At 42.2% G+C, this 22,394-nt stretch overlaps 1 protein-coding gene across 3 annotated transcripts in view; it reads right to left on the reverse strand.

The window, feature by feature from the left end:
• Positions 1 to 568: 568 nt before the first annotated feature.
• myo18b (myosin XVIIIB) overlaps positions 569 to 22,394 on the reverse strand; it is a 48,547-nt gene continuing 26,721 nt past the window's right edge. For 2 of the 3 annotated variants that reach the window (XM_028026594.1, XM_028026596.1), the window contains exons 28-44: positions 21,372 to 21,496; positions 21,109 to 21,263; positions 20,764 to 20,887; positions 19,949 to 20,149; positions 19,758 to 19,868; positions 19,125 to 19,229; positions 16,473 to 16,634; positions 16,280 to 16,393; positions 15,239 to 15,355; positions 15,067 to 15,150; positions 14,696 to 14,833; positions 14,079 to 14,264; positions 8,435 to 8,568; positions 8,297 to 8,338; positions 5,404 to 5,541; positions 3,335 to 4,284; positions 569 to 784 (exon numbers count right to left, since the gene is read on the reverse strand). In XM_028026594.1, the coding sequence (XP_027882395.1) occupies positions 3,345 to 4,284; positions 5,404 to 5,541; positions 8,297 to 8,338; positions 8,435 to 8,568; positions 14,079 to 14,264; positions 14,696 to 14,833; positions 15,067 to 15,150; positions 15,239 to 15,355; positions 16,280 to 16,393; positions 16,473 to 16,634; positions 19,125 to 19,229; positions 19,758 to 19,868; positions 19,949 to 20,149; positions 20,764 to 20,887; positions 21,109 to 21,263; positions 21,372 to 21,496 (2,876 nt within the window). In that variant the 3' untranslated portion in view covers positions 569 to 784; positions 3,335 to 3,344. The remainder of the gene's footprint in view (positions 785 to 3,334; positions 4,285 to 5,403; positions 5,542 to 8,296; positions 8,339 to 8,434; positions 8,569 to 14,078; positions 14,265 to 14,695; positions 14,834 to 15,066; positions 15,151 to 15,238; positions 15,356 to 16,279; positions 16,394 to 16,472; positions 16,635 to 19,124; positions 19,230 to 19,757; positions 19,869 to 19,948; positions 20,150 to 20,763; positions 20,888 to 21,108; positions 21,264 to 21,371; positions 21,497 to 22,394) is intronic. The other variant, XM_028026595.1, reaches the window with a different exon arrangement.

The raw sequence follows: 22,394 nt of genomic DNA on the forward strand, positions 1-22,394 counted from the left end.
CACCGTGGGACGGTAAAGGATTTTATTCTATGAGGCCACAGAGACAGTTTTCGACAATTCAATTTAAAAAAAAAAAGAAAGTTCAATTTGAGTCATATTAATGATCCACTGACATATTAATGAGACCTCTGACTTCAATCTGTTAATTCACCTATTCCTAGATTTTGTTTTTGTGGAAACTCTACATTATTTGCAGGAAATTTGCCTACTCACTGATTTTTTGTGTTGAGTATATTTAAAATATTTGACATAAAAGGCAGTTTTCTAAGCTGGTGTTTGTAAAGCAGCCGATTTTTGAGGACCACGACAGTAACACTGGGAGAAGCTACATTTTTTCACAAATGATCTCTGATACCAAACTGTCACAACATGGTGACAGCTTGAATAGATATAGAATAAACATATCTTTATAAAAATTCCACACATTAAGTGTGAAGCACATTTTGCATATGTGTAAGAAAATTTTTTCTGAGCAAAAAAGGATTTTTTAAAAATGAAAAAGAACAGCAACATGCACTGTATGGACTCAAATGAAAGGCTCAAAGTAAGAAATGCACAAAGACACAACTCAAAAATGATTCATTCATTTTTAATCATATACAAACAGAACGTATTTGAAAATACAGAGAGCGTGTTTTTTTTTTGTTTTTGTTTTTTCCTGTGGCTTTAATATTCGGATGACGAGTCCAAAGCATCAGCGTCGACTTCCAGAGCATTTCATTCAGCATCCTGTGGTCTGCAAGTCTCTTTGAAGCTCACAGCTGGAAGCCAACACACAAGGAGGCTGATGGGATATTAAAAAAGAAAAAAAAAAAGCATAATAGAACATGATGGTCAGAACAGAGAGGTTGACGTGAAAGCAGGGTGTGATGATGTTCAGCTGCAGATACAAGTCCGGGCCTGGATCCGTCTACCACCTGAGAACCTCTCCTCATATTCAGCCGGGACTGGAAACGAAGAGGCCTCTTTAATTCTGCCTGAGTCACGCTACACCGACCCTCAGCAGGAGCAGCTCATTTGGGAGAAAATGACATTATTTTGTTCTGTTTTATGTGATTAATGGCCGTGGCTGATGGTTGCTGCACAGCGCTGCCAAAATAATCATGGCTGCGTTTCCCTGATAATGATCGCATTTTTCTCCTTAAAGCCGTGTTCTGAACACATTCATATAGTTCTTCAGGCAAAAAAATTAACAATGATAATAAAAGTGCATGGATGGATTTAGAAAATAAATAAATAAAACAATCTGCAAAAAAAGTTTTGTTTTTGGATATACTGCATTTTTAAATTGAATTTTTAGCCTTGAAATAAAAGCCAACCAGAGTACATTATATGAAAGGACATAACTTTACAGTATGTTCTCACTAGCTGAGTTTCCATTACAAAAGTGCGCAAAATTTCTCAATATTCTGTCAATAAAACATTACTTCCCATTTATGTTTCCATTAAATAAACAAAATTAAAATCACACATATATTTGTTGGCACGATGCGTCATTTAAAGTCCTGCTACTGATAATAATTTGATGCCGATGTGTTAACAGATTAGATATTTCTTCATTTGTAAAACCAAAAACAAAGTATAACGTTACCAGATGCTCAACATTGCTCATTTTAGTTTGTTATTATTATTATTTTCATGTTGGGAGTCCTGATAAACTTTATTCTCCTAATATTATAACCTTATTCTGGTAATACAAAAACTTTATACTCGTATTATTTTGACTTTATTGTATTATGACTGCAATCTTGTAAACTGACTCTTTTCTCGTCATTAAAAAAAATAATGTTAGTGTAGAGTTGACCTACACTACACAGTGAGTGCATTGGTGAAAAAAGAAATCACAATGTTCCACATATAAAATCTTCATAAATCAAAAAAATGTGATTAATCAATAAAACCCATTTACAAATTTCTTTTGGTCTCATGTGGTATTCAACTCCTAATATAAGCTAAATTATGGGTTTCGATTAGCCGTGAGAATTTGATATAGTTCCTCTGAATGTGTGTGGAACTCAGAGGAACTTCAATATTTTACAGAAATAGAAGCAAATCTTCAGCACACAGTAATATGCTGTGGGATCAGTAGCAGCCAAAGCTGGTGGCTCATTTGTTGATAAGGGACCTGCCTGTTTTAAGTCATGAATATATAAAACGCTGCACTGGTGTGACTTCAGCAGTGATCCCTCCGCTGGATTTCTCAATCAGCTTAAGATGCTTTTGGGAAATATGGCCCAGATATTGGAGTCATTTGATGCATGAATAACCTGATGTGTGAATGAAAACGTTCCCTCAGACGCCACTCCAGGGTTTCCCCCGGAAACCTGCGAAGCCTGGCAGCAGGGCGGTCCACCAGCGGCCCGACGCGTTTTTGAGTTAAATGTTAAAAGTTATTAAAAAAAAATTCCAGAGGTTCACTGGAGTCGCAATTTGGAAATATTAGCGTGTGAGGCTGACGGGCGGATGCAGGGACGGCGAAACTGTTACACACCAGTCCAAAAAAAAAAAAAAAAAAACCCAGAAACCGCGCTTTATCCGTCTGTTCTGTCTGCAACTCTACAACTGTGCAAAATGAAGTTATTAAAATAAATTTGCATGATGAGAACACGTCAATTTCTAAAAAAAAACAAACAAAAAACCCCTCATGTTCAGGTGCTTTTTGTCTGGCCGCATCGAGAAACTTTTTTCACAACACACGAGTCACGTGATCAACAGCCGGATGTTACTACTGGTGGACATCCAGTAGTAACATCCGGCTAACCGGAACCCACCAGGAAGTAGCAGGAGGTGATGCTGCATCTGCCTCCACTACAGCTCATAGAATCACACAGTTCATAAAAAGTTGTGTATCACTCCAGTGTGTTGAATCCATAACTCTTCTGTAAAATCACAGATTAGAATTTCCCCAAAACTATTTCCAGGTAGGCGGGGCCTATCGCTCCAAAACCTGAATGAGACGCTGACGTCTCCTCTGATTGGCTGACAGATGTTGAGCGTTAGCATCATGGCTGTATTATGAATATATCTCATGTAACTGTTTACATCCATTGCTGCCATAATTTTAATAACTTATCATGGGAACAAGTTTATTCACATGTGATTTGAATTTCATTTTTATTTAATGGAAACACCACAATTGCAAAGTTGTGTTTCTTAAACATTAGCAGAATATAGACAAAGATTGTAGTGGAAACACAGTTAATGTTCCTGGTGTATAAAAATAAACGAACAAACAATGCTCAGCCTGGTGGGGGAGGAAGTACAGCCTGGTGGCCTGCCAGGCTTATGAAACACTGAGGGAAACCCCGCGCTCCATTTCCTGTCTACAGCTCACCTGGCCTGCATCAGTCGACCTCCTTCCTCAGGTACTTCTTCATGACTGAAGCCACGTCTCCCCCCTCGCTCCCCTCCGCCTCCAGTCTCTGTCCCTGCGGTCGCTCCAGCCTCCGCCGCGGCCCGCTGCCCTGGGAGCTTCCCCCTGACCCGCCTGAACTGGACGACTCCGTCTCAGAGCTCTTCCTGCTGCGTGTGGATGGGGGCAGCTCTCCGAAGTGGACGCTCAGCGCCCTCCTGGTTCCTCTGATAGAGCTGGCCAGGCTGCTGGTGGACTGGGCCCTGCGGATGGCGGGCAGGATGTCTGAGGCAGCGTCGTCGCAGCCGCCGGTCAGACGCCGGTTTTGGAAGACCATGGGTTCCGACACCAGGGACCCCTCGCCTCCGTCTGTAGCAGCCGCGACGCTCTCCAGCATGCACCGCCGCAGCGGCTGTGGGGAGCGTTGGAAGGGAGCGGCCGCCGAGTGCAGGGGCTCGTCTTGGTCCTCCTCGGGGATGGACAGGGGCGGAGGAGGATGGCGGGAGGCAAGAGAAGAAGACAGAGAGGAGAGGCGAGGCAGGGACGGGAGCGAGGAGGCCGAGCCGCTCAAGTTGAAGCGAGGGAGCTTTTCTGAGTCGGCGACGGAGCGAGAGCTGGCGGCGCGCGGCAGCAGAGGGGACGGCGGTTTCAGGATGCCAGGGCCAGGCCGGAGCTCCTGGACATCCGCCGGACCGAGGGAAAGAGCCGATGACCTCCGCCTGAGAGTGGAGGCTCCGGTGGTTTGGTAAATGGGAAGGGACACGGCGCTGCCAGCCCCGTCCGCCACCTCTGTGCTCGCCCTGCGTTTCCGGAGTCCGTCCAGCAGCTCGGACAGCGCCGAGGAGGACGGAGCCCGGCTGAGATGTCTGGCACCGCCAGCGCCACCAACACCGCCGGCCTCAGAGCCCTCATCGTCAGGGTCCAAACAAGAACTGCAGATGGATAACAGAAAGACGTCTGTTACAGTACCTGATCACAGCACTATCATATTTATTAGTATTATAGACAGAGTTTTGAGTCCAGTTTTCCTTTTTCCAGTCCTCCTAAAGCTTTGACCTGCCTACTTTAGCCAATCCCTTTTTTTTTCATTCGCATTTAGATTGCCTCGAGTCACTGATTGCAGCATTCACTCTTCCTGGACCAGCACACATCAGCTGTGGACAATCACATGTGTTGTGTTGTGACTTTACATCATGTGGAGATGAAGCAGCATCATGAGCCAAGAAGTTATGGCCTCGGCATAAAGTCATCTTCTCAATGGACGATGACCCTCAGCATTCCTCCAAATTAATGAAAAAGTGGCTTAAAGTAGCGGTGTTATGTGTTTTCCAGACATTTAACATAATTTTGTAGCACAATGAAGTGACTATGTCACCTGTTTAAAGAATGCTGTATATATCAAAAGAAAATTGACATTGTAATTTAACAACTTGACATTGGGGTTCTGTGTCTTTAAGAATCTCCAGCTGTTTCTGAAACTCCGCCTTTAGGAAGTCATCACAACATGGCTCCTCTATTAGCCTTTAAACAACGTTTTTACCAGAGTTGCTCCTATAATGAGCTCAGCAGGTGCTCCGTTCCACCAGGTGTTTGCTAATTGCTGCTGGCTAGTCTGAAGGAGCTGAGTGGGGAGGTTGTAGGGATGGTTGCTTTGTGAGGCAGAAGCTCTGAAGCTTGGCGACTGCAGCAGAAAGGTGGAGCTGTGAATCGAAGGCAGAGCTAGGTCCAGTCAGGTGTTTTGCACAGCTCAATGGTTGCCATGGAGATTAAAGGATTTCTCAAACATGCATGAAAGAATCAAGGCAACACTCAAGGTGTTTTTGACAAGGGAACAGCATTACAACTAAAACTAAAAAAAAAAAATCAATTTCATGTAATACTGTCCCTTTTAAAAAACATTTTAAAAAATAATTTTAATTTTTCTAACAGATTGTTAAACTGTAAGACTAAAACAAAAGTGAGACTGTGTAAATTTAGTAGGTTGAATTATTTTGTAGTTATGCATTTCTTTAATTGTACAACTTGGATTTATGGATGTTATGAACACTCACCGGAAGCTGTAGGTGCTCATGGTGTCGGTGACAGACTGACGGCCATCTTGGCTGCTGAAGGGAGAGCCACCTCTACGGGAGCGAATGCCCTCTCCGACGTCCTTTGAGCCAACAGAGCCGACGCTGGACACAGAGTCACTGCAGGGGGGAAAAGACACCTTAACACACGGGCTGACCGTTTGCTTCTGCAGCCAGCAGCCAGCAGCGAGGCTCATGCAAGCACCTTATGAACATGGCAGCTCAATAACCGCTGGTTTCACCACAAGCCAGGGCGGATTTACAGCTACAGCTGCACTGCATTTATGAATTTACTTGAAAGCATGAATTAAAACAATCTCACCTTGGATCATGTTCTGGCTGCACATAGCTATTAAAGTACTTGCCCACCTTACAGATTCTTTCTTCCACACTTTTGTTTCAAGATCACTAAACCAAGATAATCTGAGTCAGTACAAATCACAACTCGTATTATTCAGACGTTACGGTGCCTACAGCAGCTTGGCCTTATGGGAAAACGTCATTTTCCCCTGTACCAAAGAATTGTTTCGAAACAGAATTCTTTTTAATGTCATTGTGCACAAATAAAGCACATCAAAATAAAAATAAAAAAGTAACTCTCAAAGACACACCTAACTGGGGAGTTAAGAATAAATAAATAAATAAATAGAGGTTACGTCACATTGGAGGTTTTAGGTCCAGTCTTCTTTGCAGATTTATTTTTAAGAGCTTCAGACACGTTGGACAGTCCTTGAGTCTGAACACTCAGTTCAAGGTCATTTCACCAATAGGATTTAAGTCCAGGTTTTGACTAGATCAAGACTTTCAATATGTTGTTTTCCTTTTTCTTTTCTTTTTTTTGGAGGGGGAGGGGGAACAGGTTAGAAGGACTTTAGCGGATGTTTGCTCAGTCGATTTCATATTGTGGAGTCATGAACTCTGACCTTTACTGAGGCAGCTCAGGATTCAGTGGTGCTTCAGATGCTCTTGGTTTTTTGTGACCTGCTGGATTGTGTTGCTGATTCACCCTGGAAGTGATCTGGGTCCTTCGTAGCAGTGGACAATAACTCACTGACACTATGGTATGCAAGAGTCTCAAAGCTTTAGAAATAACTTTGATATTCTTGAATTTCTTTAGTTGAAGGTGTGAAATCTCACCTACCTCACAGGCTTTATCAAGTCGTTTCCTGATTCTATTGGTCTGACATTCGAAAGTCTTTTTCTTTTAAAAAAACAAACAAACAATGAAATCATCATTTGAAAACTGCCTTTTGCATTTACTAGAGTTATCTGTGTCTGATATTAGCATGTCTGATGGTCTGAAACACTAAAGTCCAACATAAACAGAAGAAGTGGGTAAGGAGGCAAATGCTTCACAGCAACATTGTTTCATGTTGATCCTGAAATGTCCATCAGGAGCCTAACATAATTTAAATATGACGTGTAATTTACGGCCGTCATAAACATTTTTACAGCTGTGACACTACAGCAGCACATGCAGTCATTTTAGTTGACTTTGCTTGAAGGATAATTCTTTGTACTTGGATTTGATTTACAAAGTTCAATATTTGCGTCGGTAACACAGTTGTTCTCACCAATGTCATATTACAGGAACAGATCACACACACAATCAGCTAAAGAGATTTGATATTTGCAACTTAAAAATGGAAAGTTAAACCTTTTTGCCCATTGATTCCTTTATACCTTTCCATATTTAGACTTCACCAAAAGGAAAAATGTTTAATTACTGTACAGAAGATTCAGCCATGTTTTCTAGCGCCATTTAAAAAAAAAGAAAAAAAAGACATCTTATCATGCACACGACTTGTAAAGTTTGCTCCACTAAATCTGTAAGCTGCCAGTAAAAACCAAAGAAGAAGAAGAAGTTTGCTCTAAACGGTATGTGTTGAGTATCTAGGTTTTTCCTATCAATTGAAGAAGCTTTGTCTGGAGGCTGCAGCAGATCTAGTTAGCATTCTGGTACCCGGACCGCATGAACATTTCTAATGATTAAAGTACTACATTTATGAAGTAGGAGGACAACTTTTTGTCTGTTGACTAAAAGTATTCTAACTGAAATGTTTAAAAGCTAAATTCCTACTGGGTCACAACAAAACAGCTAACGTGCTAATGTTAGCGTAGCACTTCAAATTATTTGCCTTAAAAAGGTTGTCAGCAAGAGGAAAACATAACTTTATAAAAACGGTAAATGGATGCATGGAGTGATATATGATATATGTTTAGATATATGTTTAGAAACAAAAGCCTGTCTAGAAAAATATTCCATTGGTAGAAAATATATGTCAAAAAAACAAAAGCAGACGTGGAACAACAGTGGCAGCGAGTGAATTAGCTGCTTGTTGTTTTACTGGATTTAAACCTCTTATTTTTTATTTGAAAACCTGCAAGGTAAACAGCAGATATGACTTTTGGGAAACAAGAACTTCCCCGGTTCTTAGGAAAACTGGATAACTGTGACGTTCAGTAAGCATACAAACCTCAACCCAAACAGGCTTAGGTCAGTTTGAGCTCAACCATCAGGTCGTGTTTGGTATTACGATTTCAACAAATGTGAACCAATGAGTTTGGATTTTGATTTCAGGAACAGTAGATCAGAATACTGAATTCAAAGTTCAAAGCGTAGCCTGAAACTGAAGGCTCCTCTGCCTGAAGTGTCAAGCAGCTTTGGTGAGTCCAATGTTATGATTAGTGCTGGAACTTATATCCAAGACAAACTGGAAAATCAAGAATTATCCCAAAATAGGCTATATTCTTTTTCAACGATATAACCAATTCCAAAACCACTCTCTATGGTGAAATGTTATGAAGTCACATGAACAAACCCTGGAAGCACAGCCCCACACCATCACCTCAAACACACTCATCGGTTCCTTACAGGTCTTTTTTTCGAGTGAAGGACTCCACTGCAGTTTGAACGCTGGATTTAGAAGCACAGTGGTTAAAGATTTGGCATAAACACATGGACGGGATGATCTAATCGGAGAGTTTCCCCCCATGCCTCGAGTCCAACTACCTTTCGGTCTCGCTCTCGTCGCTCGATTCCACTTCCTCCAGGGCGGCCTGCAGATCGACGATGCGGCGGATCGATGTCTCCAGGTCGGCCTGTAACGTCTGTCGCACGGTGGAGAGCTCCTCCACCTGCATTTCCTGTAAGCAAATCAGATTAGAGGATGTTTGAAGACGCGCGGAGGTGGGGGTAAAGTGACACTCCCCCTTGGGTTGACCTTGAACCGCTCACCGCCTGCTCTTATCCCCCCACATGCAACCTGCGCAGACCTGGGCTTTCAATCTGCCATAGCGATTACTTTCAGCAGAGCTCTCATAACCTCATCAGTCAAAGCCCTGAATGTCCGTTTTCTCAAACACACACACATAATTCTATCTGTGCTCTGCGCGGTTTATCTAAAAAATTGTTACACCCACTCCCCGACACTGGGAAAACAAGTGTGATTGATTAATTCATCTTCTTTTTTTCTCCTCTTCCATTTTTTTCCTCTCTCATCCCGTCTCACACACACGTCTCCACACACAAACATGAGACCCTTCACATGGGCAAACGCCTCAAAGCTTTCAAAGTTATTGGCTTTGTTGGCTTTGAGGAGATGGGTGTGGGCGCAGCCGGTTGCCACAGAGACACACGAGCGCGTGCGGGGGTGTGTGTGCGTGCGCGCTTGTCTGTAACCTTGAAGAGACAATGAGAGTTAATCACAGTCGCAGAGAGAGAAAGCAGGATGAGGGAGAGATGACGCCGAAGAACGGCGCTGGGTAAGTAGGAGGAGGATGAATGTGTATGGAGGTTTATTCATGAAACGAGTGTGTGTGGGTGTGTGTGTGAGGGGAAGGCGGGGGAGGGGAGCAGGTGTGTGTGCGTGAGTGCAAGGCCAGTTGGTAGGTTCTTAAAGGGCAACTCTGTGCATGTGAATAGCTTTGAGCTAATAACTGAATAATTGTTGTTCCCTCAGAGGTCACGAAGGAATCTGCTGAGAGTGAGAAGCAGAAGCTGAGGAGAGCTGGCGTTCTCTCAGAAAAACAAAGTCGTGTTATTTGGGCGGCAAAATGTTAGGTAGGCTGCAGGCCAGTCCGGCATAAACGCCATCCTCCACTCTGACTGTAGTGATGTGCAGAGTTGAATTTTCACACATTCTGGAGTTGGATTAGAAAGACTGAACATCTCAGTAGAACAAGAAGCAGAAATAAGCAGTTTGTTTCAATTGTTCTGGCAACGCAAAACTGAATTATTTCTCCAAAGCGCTTTTTAAAAGCCGTGTGTATTGTAGTAGGCTACGTTCACACAGCAGGCAAATGTGACCCAAATCCACTTTCCTTTTTTTGCCCAAATGTGAACTATATATGACTTTTCCACGGCTTTAGATCAAAATGGTCCAATTCAAAAAATCTGACTTGTGCCACTTCCATGCTACTAAGTCGGATACATATCTAAATGTTTTCATAGCGTCGTGTCGCATGTTAGCAGAATTAAGACGTGCGTCATAATTACGCAGCAGAAGAAGTCACACGCGGAAAAATCTGGACGTAAATGATGGCTAAAAGTAATAATTATGAAAATTCAGAACTTACGAGAGAAATCTGTCAGTGAAGCTCATCACATCACCACCCTACCACTCTTGGCTCTGACTGACCATTGCCATCAGTTGTGTTTCCTATCCATTAGATTCCTTCATCTTGTTACGATGTGACGATGTTGTCGGCTCCCGTTGCCGAGTAACCTTCAAAACTGATACATAGGCGGCCATTATTGCTTCCATAAACAACGCGCTGCTGTGTGACATCTACGTTCTTCTTCTGCGCTTGCAGAGTTGCAATCCATTCACACATGAGTTAATAGTTTGAATAGTTCTGCACAACACTGGACCTGAGCATCATGACCTGCTGTGTGAACGCAGCCTAAGACAGGAAGAAGCGTTTTAAAACTAGCAGATACATCACCACTTATATATATCCAGCCTTGAACAGGTTTGGTTGAACTTTTTCTAATTTTGTCAAAAGCTTCCATGTATTTAATTAGTTCTAGTATTAATTAGAGGGTGACAAGAGTTTAAAGTCAGCCCCACTTTACTCTGAAACCCCCTGTATAAAATCCAGCACAACCATCAGCCACCACTCACCATCAGAGTCTACCTACATGTGATTCCTAACAGAACAACAGTTCAATAAATCTGAACCTAAATACGACACAAAAAGCAGGAAAGGCTTCGTGTTCCTCAGCTGAGGGTTGGAACCGACCAAGAGCCTCTGGGCAACACAAAAGATTGGAAGCATTTTAATAAATCGCTAAATTTGATCCAGTGAGAACTTCTGCAGGGGGATTCGATGCAGACAAAAAGCCGCCGGCATGTACAGCTCTACATGTTTAGGTTTAGGAGTCAGAATGACAGGACGCCTTCAGTACCTTATGCTTCAAAAGAAAACAAGCTTGGCGCATTTATGGTTGTGCTCGTTTACACACACATCTTAAAATGTCGCAGGGAATCTTCCCCAGTGACACTACAAGACTGATATACTTGAAACGAAGTAAAAAGGAAGCGCTCGAGTGACTACGTAGACACTCTGTGCAATCAGTGCAGCTATGATCACGCTCTCAGTAATGACAATTATGTTTTCCAAATGTCCCAGATAATAGAGCAGCTGCTGTTTTTGTTAATGAGAACAGCGGAGCTGCCGCTGCCTCTGAGGTGTGCTTCACTTGCAGTCATCGCCTGGAGGAAGCGCGTCCTGCCAGGCCGCCTGTAACGGGGCTCAGGTTTAAAGCAGCTCATGTGCTGCCCAGGTACCACTGATCAGTCCAGACGGTCCGGGTCCTCTGGGAGGAAATCGGGACTGAAAATCCTCCAGGGCTGAAGATGATGTGGGATTAAAAGACAAGCTAGAAAACAGTGCAGGATTTTGACCTCTGCATCTTTTTCACTTGAATTCAGTCTGATCAAAATGTTAGGTTGGGGTAGGTGACATGTTATTTAACAGTGCTTGTAATATCTACGATGGGAATTAAATATTCATGTGAAACCTCCGGAGAGGAGACATGGAGCAACATCTTTTAACATAATACAAGCTAGAGCCTAATCGTTTTGGATACAGGCGATGTGGCCCTCTGCCCGGGGCGGCATGCCTGGGGCGGCCCATGATGCTAAAAACAGAAACCAGTCAGTTTGGCTGTGAAAGGGCTTTCTGTTGGTATCTTAGATGATGTATCTGCATGTTCAGGCAACAGAAATGGTTGCCATGCAAATGTTGCCGGTGACCCAGAATGCCTCTCCTGCAAGAGCCACCAGTGTGTCACAAAGGGCTCACAGTGTGCTCTAGTTCTGTCCTGTATAGAAGTACTGAGAGCAATATTGGTAAAAAAAAAAAAAAGAAAGTTTTTTTTACTCCAGTCATGGTGGTAGGCTACTACACCCTTTAGCACAGCTGGCCTGATGTAGCCTGACAACCACCATCAGGTTAAGTGCCACAAAGTCTGAGACAGACGGAGCAGGGGTTTGAACCAGCAACCCACCGGTGACAGGACGACCTTTGCCCTCAGACCTGGAGAGGCGGTTAGAGGAACAAGAGGTAGAGGAGAGGAATCCTCACAACTTGAGGGACGTGGAAGTTCACTGCAGTTAAGGGAATGTACATCAACCCAGCAGACGTCCGTCGGTCCGTCCGTCTTCTCCCTGAGCTGCTCTAGTTCCAGGATAATAAGATTCTCTCTGTTCTGTAGACATCAGGAAGCTTGCTCCACTTCTCTCTGCTGTTGATTTGTTATTATTAGGAGATTCCAGCTGGGGAATCAATGATAGTTCCTTTATTATTGTTTTTTTTATGCCGTTGAGGTTTTGCTTTATTACCCCTTTCCACAACCTTTGCATTAGATCCACTAGAACTGAACTGAATTCGTGTTTGCATGGTTGCACTGACAAACAATACGCTTTTTTCTTTGGTGTTTTATGTTGATTAAAGCTTCACTGTCTGGACACTGACGGTGTTTTTGGATGTTGATTGGGGAAAAGTTGAGACGACGCCGTGAATCTGCTATAGATGGCCCTTAGCTTCCACTTCTCTAGTTTCCAGCTCAGTTAGAAAACAGACACCTGCAGAGTTCTTCATCCTGCAGCGTAAACTCAAACTGTACACTTCATGGGAAGAAACTTTCCGAAACTTTCGGAGTGTTTCCAAAAAGTTTCACTCTGAGACCTGGAGTCAAAAAGTGTCAGTGTCAGAGACTCCGGTCTCTGGTGTCGTGTAAATGAGCGGCTGGATCGCAACAAACGTGTTACGGTTTAACTGAAGAGCAGCTTTCTGTAAGCAGCCGTTTCACATTGAGTCCGAGGTCAGTCTATGGTCGAACATGTTGCTATGGACTTTTCCCAAAGGAGTAGATAGTGTGGATTAACCAGCAACTATCCAAACGTGGAAAGATGATTCTCATTATCAGTCAGAGTGGAGCAGTGTGTGTGATGTGTCCAGGTCTCTCTGTGTGTGTTTGTCAAACAACACCAGGACTGACGCAGTGGGTCCTGAGCTGTGTGTGGCGCTGCACAGCTTAAAATGGGAGTTCAAGTCTTATCAACATGCACAGAGCAGCTCACATATTATCATGACATCCTTCCTCTGGATGAAGTTGAAGACTCATACTTCTTTGAATTAGAATTTTGAATAAAACACTTGAATAAGTAGGTTCATGATTCTTTTTAAAATATCATGGCCCTTGCTTTAGAAAGTCTTGTTGAGGTTTTCATGTCAGAAATCCAGTTCAGATCTTGAGTTATGGAAGAAATAAATGGCTTTGCAATTTAAACTAATAAGTCTCTAAACGATCCTCTCTGTTATGAAGTTTCTGTAGAAAAATGACACTGCATCTGTCTGATTTCTACAAAGAGTCTTGATTTTAGCAGTGAAAGAAAAGTGTTTGTCAGTGTTTTCATGATGCTGACCACCAGGCTAAATTGGTTTCAAACAGCAGTGTGTGTTTGGAAAGGCCCTGATAAGAATATTCATAAGCTGCACTGTAAACAGTGTCGTTTTAAGCAGGTTTTATAAACATCATCAGAAGCAGCTCTGAGAGACACACTGACCTCCGTTTTATAAATAAAAATAAAAATCAGCCTGAAGATAAGAGTCAGTGAGCTGATACTCCTGCTGTAGCTGAATGTTTTATTGTATTAATATCTAAGCTAAGCAGATAAAGACTCACTCAGAATTTTAAACACTGAGTTCTAGGACTGTCAGAACACTAAAATTCAAAATCAGCACCAATACTAAGAAAAATAATCAATATCATTTTGGATTTGCCCAGGCACGAATATATTCAATGCATCCAAATGACATCCTATGTTGGTAAAATGGCCTTTTATGTTTTTCAGAAAAAGGGAGGAAAAACTGAAAGTTTGTCATCAGAACGACCTGAAGGGTAAGACATTAATTATCTTATATTTAATTTTCTGACCTCAACCACTTAACTTCAGCAACATCCTCCATTAAGATGATCAGATGAACAGTAAATCGATTTACGATTTAAGGTCATATAGACTTTGAATCTGATCAAGATGTTGAAAAGCTAGTCTGATCAGTAGTTACCAGCTCCGCTAGTAACCAGCTGCACTAGTTACCAGCTCCACTAGTTACCAGCTCCACTAGTTACCAGCTGCACTAGTTACCAGCTCCATGCGCCGGCGGCTGCTGTCCTGCTCCCTCTGGCTCAGCTCGTCCATCTCCAGCTTCATCTCCTGCAGCCGCTGCTGGTAGTATCCGGCGTGTTCCTTCTCTCGAGCTTCGGCCTGGGCGCTCTGCTCCAGCTCCTCTCCCAGGCGAACCACGCTGTCCCTCAAACGCAGCACCAGGACCTGCAAATTACACTAAATTAGCAGCCTTCTTCTTCTTCTTTTTATTTTTATGGCGGTTGGCAAACAACTTATAGGTGCATTTACCACCACCTTCCAGATTGGAGTATGGATCAGACGTTTACCTATTATAATCTCCCCATAATACCCGTTCTTCTTAGAAAACAAAAAATACTGCTAAAAACTACACCCCCAGATGATCTCTGAAACAATTCCCTAATATCTAATTTATTTTTATTCCTACTTAAATCTCTAACACCTCTCTTTCCTGAACATATTTATTACATTCTAAAAAAATATGTTGGACTGTTTCTAATTTTCCACAATAGTTACAACAATTAAATTAGCAGCCGAAACCGGGCATGGACTAAGTGCGGCATCAGACAGGGTGATAATTAATGTGTTGGAATTAGAAAAGCTGTATCTGATCTCACCTCAAACCTCTTGACTTGCCCCCTCTTAAACTCCAGCTTGTTTTCCAGGTCACACACACGGGCCTCCTGTTTGCTGACTATGCTGCGCCCCACAGTGGACGACTCCAGGAACTGCATCCTGGACACGCACTGCTGAAGCTGCAGGTGGAAGAGGCGGAAAGGCCGGGGTGAGATGAACGCATTTAAATTCAACGTGAAACCACGAGTAGCGGCGCTCCACCTGCTGCTCGCCGTTACATTAAGGCGCGCAACAAGGACGTTAAATGACCCAGAAAGCCATTACAATCTCATCTGCAGAACTCCCAGCAGCACATTCACTTCATAAAGCCCTTAGTATCGAGTTTATTTTCTGCTCGTCAAACACACATCACCTCCTCTTGGAGCGAGCGTCTCTGTTTCTTCACCTCCTCCAGCTCAGCCTGCAGCTCTCTGATCTGAGAGATGTCACTGGAGGACTGAAGGGCACAGAGTGGGACTGAGAACTTTTTCTTTTTTATTCAGGTTAGAAATTCATCCGATAAGTGAAAATAATAATAATAATACTTGTGCAATAAGAGCTTTGTGTTTCTTCATCAGCTCGTTGAGGTCTTCCTGGTCTTCCTCCAGCCTCTTCAGCAGATCCATCTTCTCATGCTGCAGCAGCAGCAACTGTTCATCCACCTGAACTCACACAGTCATAGAAATACAATAAAACAGATATTTGGACTTTTGTTGGTTTTTTTTTTTCCTAAGAAAAATAATAATAATAAATCAAGAGAAAATATAATCTTTAATATAGTTTAATATCTAAAAAAGAAACATAGTAAAATTCCTGGGTAATCTTCACTTGTGGTTACTTATGGTTTAATAAAGCTCAGATTGAAAATGTATGAGGTTCATCATAAACTCCTTCAAGGTGTAAGCAGAAGAGGATCAACGTTAAAGAAACAGATTGAATGAACAGACATAAGTTTGTCCAAAAAACTAAAAGTTGGGACAATTATTAAAAGCAAATGTACTTCAGTTGGATGAACTCATGTAATCCTGAGAGGAGTTAAAAAAATGAATAAATAAAAATCATTTGCTAAACAAATACAGTAAGGTTTGATTACTGAGTTTGTTCACAGACTTTGCTAGAATTTTGTTTTGATCTTTTTTGGAAAAGTATTCAGGAAAGATGATCCTGCTTATATTGATAATGCTAAATCGTTATGCTAAAAGTTCAGCTTCTACACTGTTTTCATCTGTGCTTCGAGTTCTCACTGTTGATAAAGATTAAATATTGCTTACTATTTTTTTCTGAATTCATTCCTCTTTAGTTTTTCATGTGTATTATTTCTGAGTGGTTTTTGAATTGTAAGAAAAACTAATAAAAAAACAGCCATTTTGAGTTAGTAGAGATTTTCTGCTCAGATGATTCATTTGCTAAAAGTCCTGTTTTAGAACCGGGCCGGTAGAAGGATTTGACTGAAAAATATATGAAATGGAGTTAATATCCATAAAAGTCTAGAGGAGCAATCACAGATTACAGTCTGCTCTGGCTGACTGAGGGTGGAGTTGGTTTTCACCAGTCTGTTGGGTTTGAACCAGCATGCAGTCACTCACCACACTCTTCTGCCTGCAGATATTCTCCAGTTCCAACTGGGCGTTGTCCAGCTCCATGGCGACGGCTTTCTGCGTGTTCTCCGCCTCCAGCCGCCTCGCCTCGCTCTCCTCCAGCTGAACGGAGACACAGAGGGTGAACACGGAGCGCCCCCGGTGACTCCCGGCGGAGCTCGGCCGAAACGGCGCCTCTCACCTGGCAGTGCAGGCGTTCGATCTGGTCTTTGCTGCCGTTGGGACGGCCCTGGCCTGAGCTGTCCAGGGTGGCGAGGAGCAGCTGGGCGTCGGCCAGCAGGGCGTGGGTTCTCTTCAGGTCTCTCCTCAGCTTCCTCTCCACGTCAAAGTCTCTGTGTCCCACCTGCAACGTGACACCGCTTAGATTCTTTAAAGACAGAAAATGGGACGAGGGTTTGGTTGCCGCCGTGTCTTTATCACACAGAAAGCTATTCGATAACAAATGAATGCGATTGCCAGGTTTTAAATAAAAAAATCACCTCATCTCTGAAGAAGCTAGTCTGTAGGTGTTCCACAGGGAACTATCCTCGGATCCTTTTTTTAAACCCTATATCTTAAATGGAAGTGTTGTGTAAAATAATAATTTTTTTTTTTTTAGCTTTACATCATGTTATTCCCTCATGAAAAACATACCTGGAGTGTTACTTTGGTTCGTTCATACATATCTGAATCACCAGTGGCAACTGCTCAGAGGTGCCTATGTGCCTGCCTGCTCTTAAGCAGCACCAGCCGAGCTTAAAGAGACAGAGGCCCAAAGCCAAGACATCAAACTGCAAAGCCATAATTCTTTGCACTTATGTTTGATATATGCAACGTTTTCATTACAATTTACTTGATTGTGCTATAAAAAGTCACCATGAGCTTGTAAAATACAGTAAAGTATTAAGACATTAAATCTGTGACATTCAAATGTATGCCGATGACACTGTAGTTATCATGTATCAGAATGACAGGCTGTAAATAAGACAGGAAGCATACTAGTTAATTATGTTTTTACCTCAAAAATCACAATGTCTGATGTTTCTGCTTCAGATGAGACACAGCTGGTTGTTCAAGAACATCAGGATTTTGTAGTTGTAAAGTAGCCAAAGACTTTTAGGCTCAAGAGAAAGTAGCTTGTGATGGTTTCTCCTCACAGAACTTAAATTTGAAAGATTAAACTAATCACAGGTCAATAGAAGACGCTAATATGACCTTTATGAATCTTTCATAAACCACTTTATGTTTAACCTCTTGATCGCATGCTTCGTTCAAACCATAATGATCATTAAACACATAAAAAGTAAAGAATGTGTTTTCACAACAGAGTTTTTAATATTGCGTCTTAGACTTTTTCTTACCAAATGTCCTGAGAAGTCCTGCTTTTCTTCCCCAGCAGCAACATTTGAATGTCTATTAGACCTGGACTGCAGATGACTTCAGATGACTTGATCCTGAACGCTTTGCCAGTTTGGCTACACACCAGGTCCTGTTCTAATTCCAGCCTTGGTGTGAATGAGTGTTAAATCAGCTGCATTTGTTTGTTTTGTGGTGGTTGGACTGCAGCAGCAACACATCCAGGCTCCATGAGAGCATTAACCTGCTATAAGAGTGATTTACGACGGAGCGCTGGCAGGAAGTGGGCCGCTGACAGACACACAGCTGTAACATTTGGCTTCCGAGAAGTTTTGAAGTTCAGTTAATTAAATTAAAATGATTATCCAGGTAACAAATGAAGCAATAAAGTAACCTTGCTGTTCAGCCCTAATTTAGTACCTATATGGCCATAGAGAGAGTTTTTAAAGCTGCAAACACTGAAGGACCTGAACCTCTTCCAGGCTGCTCTGTCCCTTCACTTCATCTCCACTAAATACACTAAGCAATATATACTTATATATAGTATTTATATTTCCCCATATAAGCATAGACCATATATGAGTACATCTTTATAAATATACAAAAATGTATTGCAATCACAACCAAAAAGGGCATTATATTTTTAGATGGAATATATGACACAAGTTACTATTAATATACACTTACAAAAGGAAAATATATTTAGCAACATATTACTGGAAATATATTATGAAATATTCTAATATATTATTTTCCTGATGCATTTTCAAATATATGTTGTACATATACTAAATTATATATTGATGATGCAGGTATTACACAATATAATAGAGTCATGAAATAAATTGAAATGTATGGCCAAACATATTTGTACCTCTATATCTTTACATGTATTACCAATACATTTTACTATATGAATCATAATACATGATGGTGAATATTTATAAACATAAAAATACATTTATTTAGCGATACACAAACTCATACATTATATTCATGTTTAATATTTTACAAAAAAGGGTTAATGGAAAGCAGCAACCATTTCAAAATATTACATGAATAATGTAACATGTTATTTAATACACGTATCATCAATATGTAATTCACTGTATTTACAGCACATATTAGAAAATGTGTTGGGAAAATAATATATTAGAATAAATTACAACACCAGTAATACAACTGGTAGATATGTTTTTCTTTCATAAGGCTGTCTGTCGTCCAGGTGAAAACTGGTTGAGCATATTATACTTTAAAAAGTTTATTCCACTTCATAACTTGAAGTTTTAAATCAATATTAAGAAATTACTGACTGAAAATGTATTTGTAAGTTAATTGTCTTATTTCAAGTGATTTGAGATATTTACACTAGAAACTAGATAAAAAAAAATATTTGGTAAGATTGAATGTTTTCTATCTGGTGACAGAATAAAGCAAAATGAGAGAAACTTTCCTTCCCCCGCCTCTCACTTGTAGGTGTGTGTAGGAGGGAGCTCACCTGCTCACACAACGTCGCTATGAGTCCCTCCAAGTCGTGCTTCTCATGAATCACCATCTGCTTCTCCTCGTACTCCTGCTCCAACTGCATCTCCAGCTGCTTCAGCTGCACAAATACACACACACGATTTCAGTCCAGGACAGCAGAGTGCGGTCAGTGTGTTCATTTCAACCTAGTTCTACTAGGAAGATGTGCTAGGGAATGTTCTTCTTTCTAACTACAACTCCAACCACTCCAAACCCTGGCTTTCTAACCAAATGGGCAGATAGAGGTTTAAAGCAGAGTGGCAAAAGCAAAAGAGGTGGATTAGTTGTGCTAGCCAACAGCTAGTTATGTCACCCAGGACGTGTTGCTGTGGAATATCATCTCTGCTGCTCAGAAATTGAGCTGCTAGCATGTCATGGCGGTCAGACTGTCTGTCTGTCTTCAGTCAGAGGACTTGGATGATAAATTTTTGATAAAGTATTTTTGAATTGAATTCCTAAATAAAATGTTTTTAAAAAGAAGCAGCTGTCAGGAGTTTAGAGTATTAACAACTAATATAAAACGTGTTATATATTTTATGGAGTCCTGAGCAGACATTGGAGCAAACATCTGTTCATCATGTAAATCTGCCTCCCCGGTCGGACCCACCCGTCTCTGAGAGGACTTATGGACGTCCTCCAACTCTTCTTCTTTGTCCTCCAGCTCCTTCTGATGCATCTGCTTCATCCTCTCCATCTCTATCTCGAACCGCATGTGGATCTGTTGGGTGAGAGGTGCAGATGAGCCGCGGCGGCCAGCAGACAGGTCTGTGCCAGCCCTCCGCCCCGCGCCCCGTCCACCTGCTGCTGCTGCTGAATCTGGGCGGACAGTCTGCTCGTCTCCTCGGCTCGCTCGCTGGCCTGGCTCTCCAGGAGGCGGATCTGTTTCTTCATGTCAGGCACCGAGTCCGAGGCCAGGTCGACCGGCAGGCTGAGGTCTCTGATCTGTGCGCACAGCTCCTCCTTCTGCTTCTGCAGGCGACTCATCTCAGCCTGGCTCTCCTGCACACACACCATGAACACAAACAGAGAAAATGTGGAGGCTGATGGCGCTGCGACTGACCTGCTGAAACGAATCAGAAAACTATCCAATGACCTCAGATTAAAAGTCTGAGGTAGCATCACTAGGCCTGTCACAATAACAAATTCTGCTGACTGATAAATTATCTCAGACGTTATTGTGATAAATGATAATATTGTTTTTTGGTTTTGTTAGAGCATTTACAAGTAAAGTAATGATATGCAAGAACACATTCTGAAAGGTCAATAAAAGATCAATAATGAAAATGTAACATATTTTCCAATATCCTAAATAAATAATTAAACAAAACAACAGAAACAACAAATAAAATGAGTCATGAAGTTTCTGTAAATACAATGAAACCAAACATTAGACTGAAAACTTTTATTGTCCAGTTTTTGGTAGAAAGAGAGAAAAGAGAAAAATCATGCAAATGGAAATTGTTGCGCTTGTTTTAATTTATCGTATGTTTCATTTATTTGTTGCTTACTGCATCAGGCCTAAGTACTGGTTTCTATTTTTAAAAAAATTACATTTACTTTCAAAAAGTGCCATGAACCAAACACTGACATTCCTTTATGAAACACAGACACACCTGCAGGCTGCGGCGCAGGCTGAACACTTCAGAACCCAGAGCTGAGTTCTCCTGCAAGGCTTTGTCCTTCTGCTCTCTCTCACTGTTGGCCTCCTCCAGAGCCTGGGCCAGCTCACTGTCAAACCTGCAGCAACACACACACACACACACACACACAGAAAGCACACAAACACCCACAAGTTTGTTGGCTGTGAGGAAAGGTCTTATTACAGCAGTGAAAATGAAGATATTTCAAAAACACGATGTAATTAGAAAGAATATTAATACGCATTATGTATTCATTAAACAGCCAGAGATGAAGTGGAGGATCAGTGAAGCAGCAAGGTGTCTGAAGGGAAGGTGAACCTTCTCTGTTTGCGCTCCAGTTCGTGCATGCGATTCTGCAGAGCATCGCTGAGTACTCTGGCATCCTGGAGGTCAGAGGTCACCCTGCGACAGTGGCGTTTCAGCTCCGACGCGCTCCTCCGAGACTGCTCCAGCTGGGCCTGCAGCGTTGCCACCTACACACACATACCCCCACACGCACACAGGTGGTGTTACCTTGAGACATTAGTGTCTCAAGGTAACACTGCCGGCGCTGCCGTGCACGTCGGCGCGTCCCGTCTCACCTTGGCGTCGAGCTGCTGTCTGCTCTGTCTCTCCGTCTCCAGCTTCTCCTCCGTCTGCTTCAGGCGTCTGCGGACGAACTCCACCTCGGTCTGGCAGCACTCCAGCTGCATGGCCAGCTCGCCCTCTGAATGACGGGACACTCGGGCATCAGTTTGTTCTGAGTCTCGGTTCATTAAAACTTTGTCCCGTCAGGCGTTCCCGAGGTCAGGTCACCGCGCTTTTCTTGAGGAAGTTTTAGTATTAAATCCCTTGATCCACAGGAACAAAGCGCCTGATAAAAGCTGCAGTTTAAATCAGGAATAGTCGGGCTGGAGGATATGACTGAAAAACATTTCATGACATAAGATTTTCATATAAGCCGAGGTGAATAATTACTATTTAGTGATTTGTTGATATCTAGTAGCATGACCTTTCTTCTTTTATCCACAGTTTTTACTTCATGTAGTTTATTTTTAAGCAGTTATGTGTCAAAACCATAAAGGGGCAGCGTTATGTGTGTTCCATACATAGTAACATTTTATAGCACAATCAAGTAACTACGCTACCTTCATTTGTTATAAAAATGCTCTTTGTATCAATGACATAAAAGAAATTTGAGTTTGTAATTTGATGCCTTGAAATTGGGCCTCTGTCTCTTTAAAGACTGCTGCTCTTTCTATAATGAGCTGAGCTGATGTGCAGGTCCACCAGGTGTTTGCTAATTGCTGCTGGCTAGTCTGAAGGAGCTGAGTGGCGGACGGCTGCTCTGTGATGAGGAAGGTCTGAGGAGGAGCTTCACCTTGAAGGCGGAGCTAGGTCCACCCAGGCGTTTTGCACAGCTGAATGGTTGCCAAGGAGATTAAAGAACGTTTCAGACATGCATGAAAGAATCAAAGCAACACTCCAGGTGTGTTTCTTATGAGGAAATTATAACATGATGTAAAACTCAAAGGAGATCATTTCACATAATATTGCCCCTTTCAACTGTTGCTGAACATGTCACTCAAAAGGCTGTTGCTAGGTAACCAAAGAGTGAGTTAGCA

The sequence above is a fragment of the Xiphophorus couchianus genome, chromosome 8 (assembly GCF_001444195.1).
Source record: "Xiphophorus couchianus chromosome 8, X_couchianus-1.0, whole genome shotgun sequence".
In the NCBI taxonomy this organism is placed as follows: domain Eukaryota; kingdom Metazoa; phylum Chordata; class Actinopteri; order Cyprinodontiformes; family Poeciliidae; genus Xiphophorus; species Xiphophorus couchianus.